General features: G+C 37.9%; 2 protein-coding genes across 3 annotated transcripts in view; one reads left to right on the forward strand and one right to left on the reverse strand.

The window, feature by feature from the left end:
• LOC113060912 (neuronal PAS domain-containing protein 3-like) overlaps positions 1–19,777 on the forward strand; it is a 783,891-nt gene that overhangs the window by 393,922 nt on the left and 370,192 nt on the right. The window lies entirely within an intron of this gene.
• Positions 8,667–10,162, reverse strand: LOC113060933 (antimicrobial peptide NK-lysin-like). Its single transcript, XM_026230203.1, has 4 exons — positions 10,014–10,162; positions 9,687–9,751; positions 9,141–9,236; positions 8,667–9,072 (listed from the first exon to the last, which is right to left on the reverse strand). Exons 1-4 carry the CDS (start codon positions 10,054–10,056, stop codon positions 8,908–8,910), a joined length of 369 nt encoding a protein of 122 aa, XP_026085988.1. The 5' UTR covers positions 10,057–10,162; the 3' UTR covers positions 8,667–8,907.

Below are 19,777 nucleotides of genomic sequence, written 5' to 3' on the forward strand. Positions count from 1 at the left end.
TGACTCTGGAAGGTCGACGGTGACTAACCCTGACTCAGGAGGGTCCATGAACACCAGACTCGACTCAAGAGGGTCAACCGGGAACTGACTCAACTCTGGAAAGTCAATGGGCACCTGACTTGACTTTGGACTGCCTGTGGAGACGTGAGACGCCTCGGCTTCGGGCACCGCCTCTGGAACGGCCTCGGGCACCGCATCGGGAACGGCCTCCGGCACCACATCGGGAATGGCTTCGGGCACCGCCTCGGCCCCCGGAACAGCATCGGGCCCCGCCTCAGCCTCCAGAACAGCAACGGACACCGCCTCGGCATCGGGCACCGCCTCGGCCTCCGTAACAGCATCGGGCACCGCCTCGGCATCGGGCACCTTCCTCGGCCTCCGGAACAGCATCGGGCACCGCCTCGGCCTTTGAAACAGCATCTGGCACCGACTCGGCCTCCGGAACAGCATCGGGCACCGCCTCGGCCTCCGGAACAGCATCGGTCTCCGCCTCGGGGACGGCGGCGGCCTGCTCGGGAACGTCCTCCTGGACGGCAGTGGCCCGCTCGGGTACGTCCTCCTGGACGGCAGCGGGCTGCTCGGGACCGTCCTCCGGGCTTTGAGGAACGGTAGACGCCTGTCTCCTCCTCCTCAACCCTCTATGATGGCGAGTCGGGGGCACCTTGATGGAAGACTCAGGCGTTGAGTCAGCCATCTTGTCTGGCAACACAGGTGTAGATTCGGCCATCCTGTGCTGTAGCGCTGGGCTGGCGGCAGTCTTGTCTGGAAACTCAGGTGTGGTTGTTGCATCCCACTGAGCACGATGGTGCAGGTAATCCGTAAACCCCCAAAAGTCCAGGATCTCCAACCCCTTCATCTCCCATTGAGGCAAAGGATCATCCAGGCAATTATTAAACAAGTCCTTTAGTGCTGCATCATTGTAACCTAACCCGACTGCCAAAGTCCAAAACAATTGCGCCAGGCCACCCACCTCACTTCCCTTTTGACGAAGGGTGGTTAAGTTCCGGAATCTCCCCCTCCGTTCCTCCATGGTGGCTGGGGAACAGATTCGAAATCTCACACCGCTGGATCTCTGCATGACGGAGTCCTTCCATCACGTACAGTGATACAAGAAACACGGGAGAGATCCAAATGCAGGTAAGAGGTTTTATTGAGGGGCAATATTATTATTTATTGAGGGACAAAGACTCAGACAGACCGGGTATTTATACACAGAAGGATAATGGGGAAACAGGAGACAGGTGGGGGAACAATCAATTAACTAAAACAAGGAGGAAGGTGACCAAATAAGGGAACAGGAAGTGGTGAGATGACAGACACCGTGGGAACGGTGGACACCTATTGGACATCCAGGGAACACAGCCCAGACACTGTGACACTGTGAGGGTTAGGTTTAGGGGTAGGGTTGGTGAAAGGCGATAGAATATACAGTTTGTACAGTATAAAAACCATTACGCCTATGGGATGTCCCCACTTTTCACAAAAACAAACATGTGTGTGTGTGTGTGTGTCTGTGCGTGTTAGTGTTCACTGCTCTGTGTGTGCACTTTGGATGTGTTAAATGTAGAGCAGGAATTTTGAGATTGGTTTACCATACTTGGCTGAATGTCACTTCACTTCGCTTCAGTTGTTTTATGTATAGATTTATGTTTAATGAGTCTCCAGATGCTCTCATGAGAACCAGACTGAAAAACCTATTTGCAACCCTGTGTGTGTGTGTGTAGACCAGCACGATCATGAAATCATTAAGATGATTTTTATTTTGTCAGACTAATTTTCTGTGAAAAAAAAGTATGCATCACAATAGTATTATAAAACTGTAATATTATGTTAACTTCTATGTTTATGTTAACTATTATGTTAGCTAAATATCACAACTAAAGTGAAAACAATGTATATGACTCAACAACAGTGACAATCTTAATGGCATCAATACAATGATACGGTATTAGCAGTTGCTTTGGCTAAATAATTGTTCATTAAATGCATCTGTTCTTCTCTCAATTATTTTCTCAGATTATTAAGGGAGGATGTATTGATGGATTTAGTGCTAAATGACTGATGATGAATGTGTGAATGTGTGAACAGTTGGTCTAGACACCTACATTCATGTTAATGCATCTGTTCATCACTTGATTATTTACTCAGATTATTAAGGGAGGATGTATTGAGGGATTTAGTGCTAAATGACTGATGATGAGTCTGTGAATGTGTGGGTTAGAACTCTAGCAGATTCATTTTTGACTAACTGTAGCTTGTTTGTTGAAGATCCAATCATAACGCATTTTCAACATATGTCCATTTAAGGTGTCCAACTATTTCCTCCAGATGAGTTTCTGAGAATTTAATGCAAATCATTTTCTAGTAGTTTTGCACAGTGTTGCTTACATGCATCCTATCTCTACATTCGCTACTGCACCTTTTCTTTCTCTCTGGGTCTCTGAAATTGTCAGTCAGATGTCAACAAGGCAGACTTAATTTCTGCTTTCTCTTTACAATCCACACTCAGCATCATGGCCTTGATTGAGAGCAGGATTTGCCCAGAAGACTCAGCAACTCAAGCTGCTCTATCTAACAATTTCTCTTTATCTCACACCAGGGGGTTGGCGGCACTGGTCTGCTCATTTCTAACAACTGGAAATACTCAACCCACTCTCACCTATGCAATTATAATTTATTTGAATCTCATTTCTCAACTTTAACAGCTTCTATAAAACTCCAGGTTGTGGTAATTTACCACCCTCTTGGCAAATTCTAGCCACCTTCCTAGAGCAGTTAGATGGGCTGCTGTCTTCATTCCCCGAGGATGACAGTCCACTTTTAGTCTTTTGGAGACTTCAACATCCATCTAGGCAAGCCTTATGCTACAGACTTCCATTTGATCTCAAATGACTTACCACTACAAGCACACACAAACCAGGCAACCAATTTGACTTAATTTACACACGCAACTGTATTCTGGACAACATTTAGGTGAGAACCCTACATATCTTTGACAACTTCTTCATTACATTTAAACAACATTTTGCTACCTGTGTGCCACCAACCCCTATACCGTTTACTTTAAGAAGATTCCTATGTCTACTCTTTTAGTTTTTCTCTTCACAGCCCCGGTGCACCCTGGATGTGATCTTCCCAGCTGTCCTTCACTATGGTGCTGGGACACCATGGACCCTGGGTGTATCTACAGCAGAGGAAGCGAGCCAGGCCCCGGGCGACGACTTCTACCCCTCCGGTCTTCGGATCTCCACCCAGAACCGTTTCGCTCCCCTCCGCGAGACTGGATGCGACGCTGTGATCATCGGAGACTCCATCGTCCGACACGTCCATGCTACGTTAGCCAAAGGTAAAGTGCACACTCACTGTTTCCCTGGTGCTCATGTTCTTGATGTTTCTGCGCAGATACCGGCGACGATCAATGTGTCAGGACCACTGTCCACGTATCGACGAGGACACGAAAGGTTCAGTAGACTTGTTGCTTTAAATGTATGGTTGATGGGATGCACTTTATTTTACAGTACGTGTACTTACATGTGTGTTTACATACAGTGTACTTACCATATATTTATCTAAGAAAGTTCTTGTAATAACAGGTAACTACATGGGTTAGGGTTAGGTTTAGGGGTAGGTTCAGGGTTAGTACCTAGTTATTACATTAAAACTAAAAACCAGTTATTGTAATTACTATAATAAGTACATAGTATGTACATGAGGAACAGGACTGTAAAATAAAGTGCTACCGGTTGTTGTCATGGTGTAAAAAACCAAATGATTATATTGGTCTAAATGATTCAACTCCACCAAACTACTGTTATAAGCATTAGCCCCGTCACACAGGTCGTAGCGGACATGTTGCAACAATATATAGTGATATTCTCTATGTTACCCAGAAAACAGGATACAGGTTTAACTCATTTGAAATACTTCTGCTTAATGTTACACTGTCAGACATGCAAAAGAAATCTAATGTATCTCTTGCTCTGGCTACTGTGTATAGACCACCAGGGCCGTATACAGAATTCTTAAAAGAATTTGCAGATTTCCTCTCAGACCTGGTTACAGTTGATAAAGTGCTAATCATGGGAGATTTTTATATTCACGTTGATAATACAAATGATGCATTAGGACTTGCGTTTACTGACCTAATAAACTCTTTTGGAGTCAAGCAAAATGTCACCGGGCCCATTCATCGTTTTAATCATACACTACATTTAATTAAATCGCATGGAATCGATCTTACTGATATAGAGATTGTAACTCAAAGTGATGATGTTACAGACCATTTCCTTGTATCGTGCATGCTGCGTATAACCTGCCTGATATATCTCAACTGCGAAATGACTGGCAACATTGGCACTATTTTCTCTAATACATTAGAAGCTGTTAGAATTCTGTGGAAAAACAGTATGTCCAGCTATAGACAGGCTCTAAAAACTGCCAGGGCAGAGCATATCCACAAACTCATTGAAAATAACCAAAACAATCCAAAGTTTTTATTTAGCACAGTGGCTAAACTAACAAATAACCAGACGCCACCTGATTCAAATATTCCATCAACGTTTAATAGTAATGACTTTATGAATTTCTTCACTGATAAAATAGAGAACATTAGAAATACAATAGCGAATGTAGATTCTAAAGCGTCTAACACTTCAGTTTCATCCATCGCACCCAAAGATAAACTGCAGTGCTTTACAATTATAGGACAGGAAGAGCTAAATAAACGTATCACTGTATCTAAACCAACAACATGTTTATTAGATCCTGTACCCACTAAATTACTGAAAGAGTTGTTATCTGTAGCCGAAGAACCGCTTCTCAATATAATTAACTCGTCGTTATCTTTAGGTCACGTCCCAAAACCATTTAAGATGGCAGTTATTAAGCCTCTTATTAAGAAACCAAAACTAGATCATAGTGAACTGGCAAATTATAGGCCTATTTCAAATCTTCCATTTATGTCTAAAATTTGTGAAAAAGTTGTGTCTGCTCAAATGAGCTCCTTCCTGCAAAAAAAAAAAAAAAAAAATTCTGTATGAAGATTTTCAGTCAGGTTTCAAGCCCCACCACAGCAAAGAAACTGCACTTGTTAAAATTACAAATGACCTGCTCCTTGCATCAGATCAAGTCTGCATCTCATTGCTAGTTTTACTTGATCTTAGTGCTGCATTTGACACAGTAGATCATGACATACTCCTAGATAGATTACAAAACTATACAGGTATTCAAGGGCAGGCTCTAAGATGGTTTAGATCCTACCTGTGATCCTACCTACTTTGATTTATCATTTTTTATGCACTCATGACATACAAATATTATATAATAATTTGATATTTGTTTATTTTGTTTCACAAAAATAAAAGAAGAAAAAAAAAGTAAGACATTGTAAAATATATCATGCATTGGGTCTGATGCCCCCTTGTGGAAAAAAAATACATTAAATTGCATTTTATGGTAACTGCCACTAGAGGGGCTTAAGGGATCTCCGGAGATTTTATACAGAGCTAATCAACTGGAATATAGAAACACTTCAATTTGAAACTTTGATTTATAATTTTTTATGCACTCAGATTCAAACTATTATTTTTTAAATTTTGTACATACAAATATGATATAATAGTTCTTTATGGTCGTCGAATCTGATTGGCTGAGAGCTTTTTCTCTTTTGATGGGAGGGGAAGGCCAGATATCAAATTAAAAACATTTCAGGATCCCACTTCAAACGAAGGGGTTTAAGAATCATCTCAGAATACACTTATCTACAGCAGCAACAGGGTTTCCCAAGCAAACAAGAACAGTCCTTAAATCAGGGATGCCAAACTCAATTCATAATGGGTCAGGGCCCCACAGAGTCCAGATTCAACCCCAATCAAACACACCTGATCCAACTAATCAAGTCCTTCAGGCTTATTTGAAAACTGGTATGTGTATTGGAGCAGGATTGGAACAAAAATCTGCAGGGCTCCGTCCCTCCATGAACGAAGTTTGACAGTTTTAAATTTTAAAGGGGTCATATGATGCTATTTAAAAAATGTCTTTCTCTTTGGAGTGTTACAAGCTATAAGTGTTTAAAGAAGATCTGTAAAGTTGCAAAGACTAAAATCTCAAATCCAAAGAGATAGTCAACCATTCCTACCTTCTAACATGCATTGCATTTAATTAAAATTTTGTGTGAAATGACTGCGGGGAGCTGGATTTTAATAAGAAATATTTCTCTGTTGAACTCTAGTTGTTTTGTGTCCGCTTTCTGGTGTCTTTGGACTTGTCTGCAAACTCTTCTGTGACCTTAGTTGGCCTTCAAAGTCTCTTTAACGCCCTCATCGAGGCCCAGTGACCTTTGACCCATCTCAATCTTCAAGGTAATTTATTTTCCTCTATTCAGGTAATTGCCAGTGTCTTGTACGCTCGGATAAATAATTAATTATTTTATTGTGTATTTTGCTTTTGTATCCATCCACTGTTTTTTTTTTTTTTTTTGGTAACAATCTGCGCTGATAAAAGAATGGTCATGTCAAGTGTTGGTTTTTATTTGTTCCCGTCTGTCCTCACTTGGCTAATTTTCAGTTCTCATCAGCAGTTAATCTTCGTTCATTTAGATCACCTGTTCCTGGTTTTTAGTTCCTGCCCCTTATTATCCGCCCTATTTGAGTTTGAGCCTGTTCTGTTCTCCTTGATTTAATGTTATATTTGAATGGTTAATGTGGTTTATGTCCATTAAAAGACTCATTTTTCCTAGTCCTTCTTCATGTACTCTTTACTAAAATCATGACGGCATGACAGGTCGTAGGTTCAAACCACAAAACAGTGAACTTGACTCAAGATGTTTAAACTCAAAGGAAATTTGACGGTACTTTCCCTCTAAGTTTACTGAAAATTCGGACATGCTATTGTTTTCAGAGCATCTGATCAAAAATGGGAGAAATTACTAGTATGAATATGATGTCATTCAGTTTTTGACAAGTAACCAATTATACAGGTGCTGGTCATATAATTAGAATATCGTCAAAAAGTTTATTTATTTCAATAATTCCATTAAAAAAAGTGAAACTTGTGTATTATATTCATTCATTACACACAGACTGATATATTTCAAATGTCTTTGGCACTGCTCAGGTGTTATGAGATAGTGGCCTTCAGCTCTTCTGCAATCTTGGGTCTGGCATATCGCATCTTCCTCTTCATTATACCCCATAGATTTTCTATGGGGTTAAAGTCAGGCGAGTTTGCTGACCAATTAAGAACAGGGATACCATGGTCCTTAAACCAGGTACTGGAAGCTTTGGCACTGTGTGCAGGTGCCAAGTCCTGTCGGGAAATGAAATCTGCATCTCCATAAAGTTGGTCAGCAACTTTCTGGTATACGGCTGTGTTGACCTTGGACCTCAGAAAACACAGTGGACCAACACCAGCAGATGACATGGCACCGCAAACCATCACTGACTTTGGAAACTTTACACTGGACCTCAAGCAACGTGGATTGTGTGACTCTCCTCTCTTCCTCCAGACTCTGGGACCCTGACTTCCAAAGGAAATGCAAAATGTACTTTCATCAGGGAACATAACTTTGGACCACTCAGTAGCAGTCCAGTCCTTTTTGATGTGAGACATTTCTGACACTGTCTGTTGTTCAAGAGTGGCTTGACACAAGGAATGCGAAGCTGAAACCCATGTCTTGAATACGTCTGTCTATAGTGGTTCTTGAAGCACTGACTCCAGCTGCAGTCCACTCTTTGTGAATCTCCCCCACATTTTTGAATGGGTTTTGTTTTACAATCCTCTCCAGGGTGCGGTTATCCCTATTGCTTGTACACTTTTTTTCTACCACATCTTTCCTTCCCTTCACCTCTCTATTAATGTGCTTGGACACAGAGCTCTGTGAACAGCCAGCCTCTTTTGCAATGACCTTTTGTGTCTTGCCCTCCTTGTGCAAGGTGTCAATGGTCGTCTTTTGGACAACTGTCAAGTCAGCAGTCTTCCCCATGATTGTGTAGCCTACAGAACTAGACTGAGAGACCATTTAAAGACTTTGCAGGTGTTTTGAGTTAATTAGCTGATTAGAGTGTGGCACCAGGTTTCTTCAATATTGAACCTTTTCACAATATTCAAATCTTATCAGATACTGAATTTGGGGTTTTCCTTAGTTGTCAACTTTAATCATCAAAATTAAATTATTATTATTATTATTATTATTATTATTATTATTATTGTATATAACTGTCACATCATAATCTCACAGTAGCAGCATCTTGCAGTATCTCACATGAAAAGCTGTTTGAGAAGCTCATTAGTGCAAAATGTACATTTCTGGATGTGTCACCAGCCATCTAAACAAACTGATAATGATCGGTGTGCTGACCGACAGGCTAAATTGTCAGGCAAATGGATAAATACTTTAAAACTTTTGTCTGTAAATACTGTCTACAGTAATTGTAGCTTGTTTGCTGTCATTGTGTTTTTATGTGTTTATACTTTTGATTGAAACCAATTTTATTCTATTTATTCCTTCTGCAGATTGTTTTTATTGCTTATTATTTGTGAAATTTCAGAAATTATGAGGTTGAAATGGGCACAAGATATTAATGTGTGGTGCTGATGGACCAAGAAACAGACCAATAAAACACTAATTGAATCATACTCTATATGTAAAAGTATCATGTCACACAACATTAAAGCTTCTTTAACACATTTATTTTCAAATTGAAAGCAGAATGCAGAAAAAGAGTGTACCGTGCTTCTAAATTAGAACTGTGAAACATTCCATACCCGGGGTTACAAACTGGGTTTAGAGCAATAATAACTCGGGGGGAAAGCCTTTCAGAAACAAACAAACAAACAAAAAAGCCTTATGCATACCTTTAATCGATCAAATATGATTTTTTAACTTTTATAAACTCATTAACTCCATTCCTATTTCCTGCAAACACGAATATTAGTACAGATGGTTCTGGCATCATCAGTGGTTGAAAGTTCTTCAATCAGAATGTCCGTGAACTGGTTCACTAAATTCCTACACATTGACTTTAGGAAGCCGATCTCATCACAGATCATCCCCAGCTTAATTTTAATGTCTTCCTGTAGGAAATTAAGTCATTAGTCTCACATTAATTTATTAAAACTTATAGAAATGTACTGATACTGACCGGAGTTGCTCCATTGGAGATCTGCTTTTTCAGTTTCTTCATCACCCACTTGCAAGCCCAGCACTTTCCAGGGAGTTGTTCTGTTTCTATCTCACCCTAATATATCAACATATGGCAGTATTTTAGAATCAATAGTTTATATGACATTTAGAATCGAATTAGCAGTTAAAAATAGACATGACTAGCTGTTTGAAAACCATTGTCTAGCTTATTCATCTTGCAAACAATCTTGAAATTTCATTTCAGTATATGACAAAAATCTGACCTCTATAGATTGGGATCTATGGATAAAACAGTGATTAATCAGCTGACAGTCATATTATTGTTTGGCCAATTACATAAATAGTTCTAAATTCTACCATCACGTAAACATCATGTAGTTTCCATTTTTCCAATAACAGTTTGATGTGTAAAATAATCATTCAGCTAATAAGTTAATTTTTTTTGCGTTATTTGTAATCAAAGTTTACGCAATCAAGGAAAGCTTGGAATCCAAAAATTAGTTAAAAAAAATTATCATAATAAACAATGTTAAGGATGACTCACAGAGCTTTCTTCAAATTCATTTCTAATGGAATCTCCTTTGTGCATTTCCCAGTGAAGGGCACAAACTGTAAGAAAAAACTGAATGGTAAATGTAGCACATACAACGAAATGGTGGAATTTAATATAGTGCATGTGTTTAGGTAAAAAGTGAGAATATGATATGTATACTTTAGGTACATTCAAGCTGGTTTTAGCATGACCAGCATTGCACATCAATAAACTTGAGCCAGTCCAAACCAGTCTATGCAGTCATTTCCAGCTAGTCACACAAAATTAAGATAAATAGATGGATAAAGATAACCAACAACTGATCTGTGCTAATTTTACCTGAGGATATCAGCAGGGTGATCAGGACGATTCTCCGCAGCATCTTGTTTTGGCAAAAGAGTCTGAACACAATGAGACTGAAAACTCTCTTGTTTGCTGAAGGTTTTTGATGACACTCTTACTAAAATACTTCTATTTTACACAGGAAAACACAAACATTGTGAAGTGAGACCAGTAGTGCCCTCAACACATGTTGTTTTCCATCTTATGTGTCATTAACGATAATACTTTGATTACACGTACTATATCTAAACAGTTAACACTAAATTCAGTGTCAACTACACTGCAGCTGCTTATTTCAAAACAGCATCATAATGGTATGGTAGCAAATGGCAGAAGCATAAATCACACATTGTTTAAACTGGAAACTCAAAATACTCTGTAATGAAGATTTTGTTTGATATATTGCATTTGAAAATGGTTGCCCTAATGCCACCCCATTGGGACTAATTTATACCACTGCAACTAGAAGCAACCTCAAAGAATGAAGTCTTCTCTTGCTGGTTAATTTAGATGAAACATAAATCGGTTTTTACTCACTCTTTTCTTTCAAGAAGAGAGAGTTACTTTAACTTGCATATTGCAGGGTGTCTGATGGTTTTCTCAGTAAACCACATGTTGAGCGTTTCAGAATAGAATCAAGAACTGCTTCCTCATTTCTAATTCTCAAACTGTCATCATTTTAACAGTTCTTAATGAATTGATGTGACATTGTGAAAAGGAAATTCAGAAATGCTCCTTTTGAATCAGCAACAAACCCTGAGAGTACAGAGAGAAAATTCTACACCATATCTTCTCATTTCTGAAAGGAGAGGCAGTTTGCACCCCACCTAAAGCTGTGTAACTCTTAAAACTAAACTATCCAATAACTGGCATTAACTATACATTTATACATCAATACTATACAAAGTTTCATTTGATTTTTCTTAAAAAAAAAATACTTAAGACAAATTGTCTAGTTTGTTAGTTGTGTGTTGGTTTAACATAAAATATCCCAAACATTACAGTCATTACATTGCTTAAAAAGTTGCCCATCTACCATCACTTTAGGGCCCTATAAAACACCCGGCGCAATGCGGCGCAAGGCGCAGCACAAGTGTGTTTGCTAGTTTCAGTCCAGCGCCACGTCATTTAATTATCAAATGCATTTGCGCTCATGTGTGCGCCCATGGTCGTGCTGGTCTAAAAAAAGAGGTGTGTTAATTCTAAGGAGCTGAAAATAGACTGTGCCATAGACCAACTCAAACCTGGTCTAAAGTCTGGCGCAATGTTGTTTTTTTTTGTTATTTAAAGGGTGTGTTAGGACAGGCGGGTCCACAATGTGCATATACACACTGCTTATTAAACACATGGATGCACAGCAGCACACAAACATGCCAAATGATAAAAATTAAAGGATTGCAATGCATATGAATTTTTGTAGGCTAATATATACATACATACAGGTGCTGGTCATATACTTAGACTATCATCAAAAAGTTGATTTATTTCACTAATTCCATTCGTAAAGTGAAACTTGTATATTATATTCATTCATTACACACAGACTGATATATTTCAAATGTTAATTTCTTTTAATTTTGAGGATTATACTGACAACTAAGGGAAATCCCAAATTCAGTATCTCAGAAAATTAGAATATAACTTAAGACCAATACAAAGAAAGGATTTTTTGAAATATTGGCCAACTAAAAAGTATAAAAATGAAAAGTATGAGCATGTACAGCACTCAATACTTAGTTGGGGCTTGTTTTGGCTGAATTATTGCATTAATGCGGCGTGGCATGGAGTCGATCAGTCTGTGGCACTGCTCAGGTGTTATGAGAGACCAGGTTGCTCTGATAGTGGCCTTCGACTCTTCTGCATTGTTGGGTCTGGCATATCACATCTTCCTCTTCAAAATACCCCAAAGATTTTCTATGGGGTCAAGGTCAGGATCCTTTGTGTCTTGCCCTCCTTATGCAAGGTGTCAATGGTCGTCTTTTGGACAACTGTCCAGTCAGCAGTCTTCCCCATGATTGTGTAGCCTACAGAACTAGACTGAGAGACCATTTAAAGACTTTGCAGGTGTTTTGAGTTAATTAGCTGATTAGAGTGTGGCACCAGGTTTCTTCAATATTGAACCTTTTCACAATATTCTAATTTTCTGAAATACTGAATTTGGGATTTGAAAAATCTAAATTAAAAGAAATAAACATTTGAAATATATCAGTCCATTTCATCTCAGAGACGCGTTCTATCTTTGCGCTTGCCAAATTCCCCAATGAAATAGCAAATCCGTCATGGCACGAGCGCAACTGGCTCCTAAAGGGAATGGAAGATGAGACTCTGTTTATTGCACGTTACGCCCCAAAAACACCCATTTAAACCATGCGTCCGGGCGCGCCAACCATTTTTCCATCATTAAAATAGCAAAAGTGCTTTAAACTTTGCGTTTAGATCGTTAAAATAGGGACCTTAGATTCTTTCATTCTGTAATCAGAAAACACTGAACTCAAGATACATGGGAATATAAATACTAAACCAAATGAAGACTATTAGGCTTATTAAAAGAGGTGAACTGAACAAAATAATCCCTTACACACACTGGGAAACTAGGTCAAGCAAGGCACTAAAGACAAAACTGATACAATCCATAGAACATGTGATAGTTTATTTATTTATTTTTGACATACTAAAAAGAACTGACTCATTAGAATCATTTGTAATTGAACTACACTGCATGTGTCATTGAAGAAGTATTTTGTACTGTATTTGGAAGAATTCACATGTAAGGAACCTTATTCCAGTTAGGGTTAATAATAGATATTTATTTTGTATAATACCGAATCTGAATAAAAAAACATTCTAGGTTCCGACCACTGATCTATATAAATTCTACTATTATATTATACTATTATAATACCACTATGATCAGTGATTCCAACCCTAGACACAATGTACTGCTATTGTACTGAATTCACCCAACCAGATATTCATTAAATGGTCTTGTTTTGAGTTCTGTAGAAAGAAGTCTTTAATGAAATGATAGTGAGTGAATGACTTTATGTAAATTATACATCCTCATCTGCATGCAGTTTTCACACCTCACTTCACACCACAACCCAACAGCACTGTTTGACAAACATCCCACAGACGTGTGCTGGTACTAAACTCCTCTATGTGACTCTTGGCTTAAGCCAATCAGTCATCATTTCCTCTCAACTAGTTTTTTCAAAAGTTGTTTCCCCCCTCACACTTAGCCTGCAAGGAGAAGAATCAGTATAAGTCCTACTAATGGTCGTGTTTTAAAACCGTTGTGTTTAAAAGGATGCAAAGATGCACTGATGCTATTATATATCTGAACATATCAGTCACTGTGAGAAACCCTTGACAAGAGAGGAAATGGCTTGCGTGGTTGTGTTGATCTCAAGACTTAATTCCGTCTCAGATCGTCAGCCTTTTTGCATCTTAATAAAAAGTTGACCAGAACTTATATTTTCTAGATATATAGTTTATAAACTACACATTAAGTGAAATTCATCCCTCATATGTCTGTTACTGATCAATGACATGGTCATATAATTATATACATACATAACAAATAATGATAAATACTAAAAATTATAATTTCTATACTTGTATATGTGTAGAATATACATGGAGGCAACCTGCAATAAAAATAAATAAATACAGTTTAACAATACCAATTATCACTACTATTAATTCTTTTATTTATAGTTTCATTTAATGAGTCACACTATATGCAAACCATATCTCCAGGTGCTCTCATGAGAACCAGACTGAAAAACACCCCTGTGCACCCCTGTGTGTGTGTGTGTGTATACAACACCATCATGAAATCATTAAGATCATTTTTATTTTGTCAGACCAATTTTCTGTGAACAAATATAAGTATGCATCATAGTAGTAATATAAAAGTGCAATATTATGTTAACTTAAGCTAAAGATCACAACTAACCAATAACAACTAAAGTACAATAAAAACAATGCACATGACTCTATGCATCAACAATGGCTATTTTAATGGCATTATGAGTAATTAATTGTTCATTTAATGCATCTGTTCAGCACCTGATTATTTTCTCAGAGTATTAGGGGAGGACTGTGGGAGTTTTAGTGCTAAATGACTGTTAATGAGTGTGTGAATGTGTGAACAGTTGATTTAGAAACCCACATTCATGTTAGATGACCTATTGGCCGCATTAGATGTTGCTTTGTAGGTAATCAGTCATGCTTAAGTTTGCTTAGTTTTTCTCATAACTTAATACCTGTTGTAATATTATAAATGTATTTATTGTCAGTGTTGATCAATTTAATGCATCATTGCTGAATAAAGGTATTCATTTCTTTTTAAAAAGTTTATAACTACTAACTGAATAATTTTTTTTTCTTGCAAGCAATATTTAAATCTCAAATATTGCATCAGTATGTTATAGTAAATGTTTTACAAGGGATGTTATAGGGGCTTATAAAAGCACAAAATTATATTTTTCTCTCAGCAAAGGCATACAAGAATTGGCATGTAATGCATATACTGTAATGCTCTCACAGTAGTTTATTCTCATTTAGAAAATTGTTATTAGCTTGATCACGTACAAAAATGATCTCCTTTATGGGTGATTATTGCCTGGAATAAACAAAACAAAAATTATATTCAAAATCTCCTTATTTAAATAATGAATCACCATAGTGTTGTGGAAAAAAAAGACATGATTATAAACTTTTGGAGTGGATAATTCTGTGTACCTACTTGCAGACATGAATTTTAGTACAGATGGTTTGTGGCCCATCATCGGTCATCAGCTCATCAATCAGATTGTGCAGATACTAAAGGGGAAGTCGTGGCCTAATGGTTAGAGGGTTGGACTTCCAATCGAAGGGTTGTGAGTTCTAGTCTCGGGCCGGACGGAACTGTGGGTGGGGGGAGTGCATGAACAGCTCTCTCTCCACCATCAAAACCACGATTTAGGTGCCCTTGAGCAAGGCATCGAACATAAATGGCTGCCCACTGCTCCGGGTGTGTGCTCACAGTGTGTGTGTGTGTGTTCACTGCTCTGTGTGTGTGCATTTCGGATGGGTTAAATGCAGAGCACAAAATCTGAGTATGGGTCCCCATACTTGGCTGAATGTCACTTCACTTTCACTTCTGAACAAAGTGCTTCCACTGAACTCTCAACAACTTGACCTTCTCACAGGTGTTGCTCAGCTTGGATTTGATTTCATACTAGTTTAAGTTAAAATATGATTAATGCCAAATAAATTTCCACCACAGTCCAGTTCTTCTAAAAAAAAATGCTGGGTTAAATATAACCCACCACTGGGTTAAAAAGGGACCAACCCAGCAGTTGGGTTGTTCTGACCCAGCAGTTGGGTTATTTTGACCAGAGGTGGGTAGTCCAGGGGCCAAAGACTAAAAGTCCTCACATATTTTTGTTCCACTCATAAACTCAGCAGCTGATTTCATCAGTGGAGGAACCAAGTCATTCCTTCCAAGTCACAAATGAGTCTGAAGTCAAATCCCAGGTCCCCAAAGAGTTAAAAGTTAATTAGATAATTAAGTGATTCATTAAATGATGAGTGCACATTAGTAATGAACACCTGCTGTTAACCATCAACATCATTGACTACGTTTACATGCAGCCAATAACCCGTTCAAAACCGGGATATTAGCAATAACCCGGTCGCGCACAACCATGTAAACACCGGCAAAAACCCGGATATGCTCATATCCGGGTTTTTAAAAACCCCTTTTGTAACCCGAATATTTGCTCTTGTAAACGCGTTTCGGCATATCCCCATCAAAATGTGTGTTCTGCGCATGTTCTATTCGCAAGGAATCTTGGTCTTTTGAGTCTTTGGATACAGGAAGAAGAATCGGAAATGACGCATATTGCGTCTTACGTCCAGACGCTAACAGTGCGTTGCCGTTTACATCGGGATATTGGCGAATGATTACACATTCCATGTATACAGGAGTAACTCTCTTTGCTCACGCATGTAAACGGGTTATCCCGAATGTTTCAGAAACCCAAATAGTGACCTTAACCCGACCATAACCTGAATTTGAACAGCTTGTAAACGTAGTCAGTGAAGAAAAGTGAAACACAAGAACTACAACTGACTACAGCCACAGCCTTAGATGAAATATACTGATTGATTTATTTTTTTTGAACACACACAAGATGCCACCATAATTGTGGTCAAGGTTTGCTTTAAGTCTATTGACCCTTTTAATAGTTCAAAGTAGTTTGTTTCTAAGCAATGGCAATATTGTTTCACAGCAAACATTTGTGCATTGCTGAATCAAAAGCTTGATGTAGCAGATTAACTAGTCATTTCTGCTAATGACTCACGATGAGTGAATGTCATGAAGTGGTTTCTCTTTGGTATATTAACTTAAATGCAGATATTGAACTTCCAAAAAAAAAAGAAAACTATTAAACAAATGCCAACTTAATTTTGATATTGTACGAAAATAAAAGAAGCTATCAGCTCAGGCTTTTAGAAATGAACACTTATCACATGATTCTCAACAGTGGTGATAATAATTTTTCATACTGCAGTGCATGATGGGAATTTTTACTTTGGTGTTACCCAGCATGCATTTCATCATGAAGCATTTTGTTGATTGTCACCATTGTTGAGATTCCTATACTGGTTCTTGATGTCTGAGAGTGTCTAAATAGTACAGTAGTACATTTTTGTGTGTATTATTATTTTATTAATTAATTATATTATTATAACGACACTTTGCTGGATTGTCAGTGCAAAACCTAAACATATAAATAATAAGTTATTTGAGCAAAATCAGGCCAGCTCACAAGGCTTATCTCTGCAGATGATAACAACTAATATCTCAACATTGTATAACACCACACACATTTCTACAGAGAAAGATCTAACACAACAAGTCAAGGGTCAAGAGCGCAGCTAAAGCAAACACTGATCTCCATGATGGTGGCATCATTTTAACCAATAAAACATCAATATCTGATCCTCTGTAATTTTCAATAACAGCAGGTGTTCATCACTAATGTGCACTCATCATTTAATGAATCACTTAATTATCTTATTAACTTTTAACTTTTTTGGGACCTGGGATTTGACTTCAGACTCATTTGTGACTTGGAAGGAATGACTTGGTTCCTCCACTGATGAAATCAGCTGCTGAGTTTATGAGTGGAACAAGAATATGTCAGGACTTTTAGTCTTTGGCCCCTGGCCTACCCACCTCTGGTCAAAATAACCCAACCGCTCGGTCAGAACAACCCAACTGCTGGGTTGGTCCCTGTTTAACCCAGTGCTGGGTTACATTTAACCCAGCATTTTTTAGAGTCTACTTTTGATACGATCTTGGCAGGAAGTGGCTCATAATGACTATAAGCATTTCACTGAGACTGCAGTTTCTTTGTCCCTTTAGATGTAAATGCTTCAGGATTTCCTTTTGTCTTTTAACACCTTTATTTTCGAAGGCAGCCACATGCAGGTTCTCATTTCCGAACATGTTCACCCACCACTAGTTCAGGAAATAATAGAGCATTTCTTGCATATACTTGAGCATTACTTGCATCATATTAGTTTTCGCACTCTCAACATTACTGATATTTACAGAACTGACAACATAATAACACACTCACCTTTGCATAAACCAGCCATGTGCTGACGAACCTTCTCAGCTTCTCATTTGACTGCCAGTCTGGATGTTGTTGGAGGGTAACAGTGATCTTCTTAAACTCCTGATTCATCAGAGAATCTGCAGTTGTCTGTTGAAGTTTAAGAACCTTTTCCTGAGATGTCACACCATTGTCCTTTTTTCTTACCCACTCCATCCATGGCTTCTCCTCTGATGACAAAGATGCTCACCCGTCAGATCTGACACTTTATGCTCAAACAGCTCACAACTCCATACAATATGTATATATATATATATATATATATATATATATATATATATATATACATACAAATAATAGTCATAGAGAGTTTGACTCCTAACCCTAAGGTTGTGGGTTTGAGTCTCGGGCCGAAAATACATTGACTGAGGTGCCCTTGAGCAAGGCACCGAACCCCCAACTGCTCCCCGGCAGTTTTGGATGGGTTAAATACAGAGCACGGATTCTGAGTATGGTTCGACATTCTTGACTGTACTGTATGTCACATCACTATAGATCACAACTAAAATACAGTGAAAACAATGTATATGACTCTGATAATTGTTCATTTAATTAATCTGTTCAGCACTTGATTATTTTCTCAGAGTATTAGGGGAGGATTGGGGGAATTTTAGTGCCAAGTGACTGATGAGTGTGTGAATGTGTGAACAGTTGCTTTAGAAACCCAGATTCATGTTAGATGGTATCTTGTAGTTAATCAGTCATGCTTAAGTTTGCTTCGTTTTCCTCCTGAAACTGTGTAGTGGTCAGGTGACATTGTGGTTGCATAGTTTTATCTGATACTTACTCAGCCTTACCTGGTATCTGGGGAAAAAAACCCTTTCAACATTTAACCTTTTCTAGTTCAGGTCCCAGGGAGCAGTTTATAGGGTTGTTTAATTATCAGAATTGTACTGGTCAATGTTTAAGGTTAGGCTGGTTAGAATGGTTTAGTTGACCTCTGCTGGTTGTAGGTGTAAACTACAAGCTTTGGCTGGAAAGAGCATCTTTCCACCCATTGAAAACACCCATTGAAAATTAGATATGTACACCACTGTTCAAAAGTTTGGCATCAGTAAAATATTCAATGTGTTTGGAAGAAGTCTCTTTTACTCACCAAGGCTGTATTTATTTGATCAATAATACAAATAAACAGTACTATTGTCAAATACAGTTTAAAATGCCGGTTTTCAAAATATAATGTACCCCTGTGTTGCAATGCAGAATTTTCAGCATCATTACTCCAGTCTTCAGTGTCACATCATCCTTCAGAAATCATTCTACTGTTTTGCCGAAGAATAAGAAACATTTCTTATTATTATCAATGTTGAATTAAACCGTTAATAATTTTAAGGGGACCATGATATATTTTCTTTCAGGTTTCTTTGATGAATTGAAAATTTTAAAACCGCATTTATTTAAAAAATAAATCTTTTGTAATATTATAAATGTCTTTATTGTCACTTTTGATAAATTGAATGCATCCTTGTTGAATAAAGGTATTCATTTCCTTAAAAAAAGTTTATAACTAATATAATTGACTTTTTTTTTCTTTCTTGCAAGTAACATTTAAATCTCAAATATTGCATCAGTTTGTTATAGTAAATGTTTTACAAGAGATTTTATAGGGGCTTATAAAAGCACAAAATTATATTTTTCTCTCTGCAAAGGCATACAAGAAGTGGCGTCACCAAATCAGGCATGCACTTGAAATGGTGTGATACTATATGCCAGTGATAGGCAGATATCTCGTGGTTAGCCACAAGAACCCTTCATTTATCATAGATCTGCAACTACGTCCAAATCTCAAGCACATCTGTCATAATCACAGTGGACTGAATAATATTTATTCTGAAAGCAACATAGGCGACTTATGATGTATTATCATGACTTATCATGATTTTGTTGCAATGCTCTTATCTAAAAATTTTTTAGCAGTTATTGTTGGAAACATGAAGTTTTATTTAGACCTCACTGACAAGCAATGGATTAGTATGAAATAGATCTGGTAAAAAATAATATATATATAAATATTTTTTTTTTCTGTTGTTGAAAATCTATCCTCTCTGAATATTTGAATATCTTTTCATTTTGTTTTGTTTAATTTTT

Source organism: Carassius auratus, chromosome 42, assembly GCF_003368295.1.
Source record: "Carassius auratus strain Wakin chromosome 42, ASM336829v1, whole genome shotgun sequence".
Taxonomy (NCBI): Eukaryota; Metazoa; Chordata; class Actinopteri; order Cypriniformes; family Cyprinidae; genus Carassius; species Carassius auratus.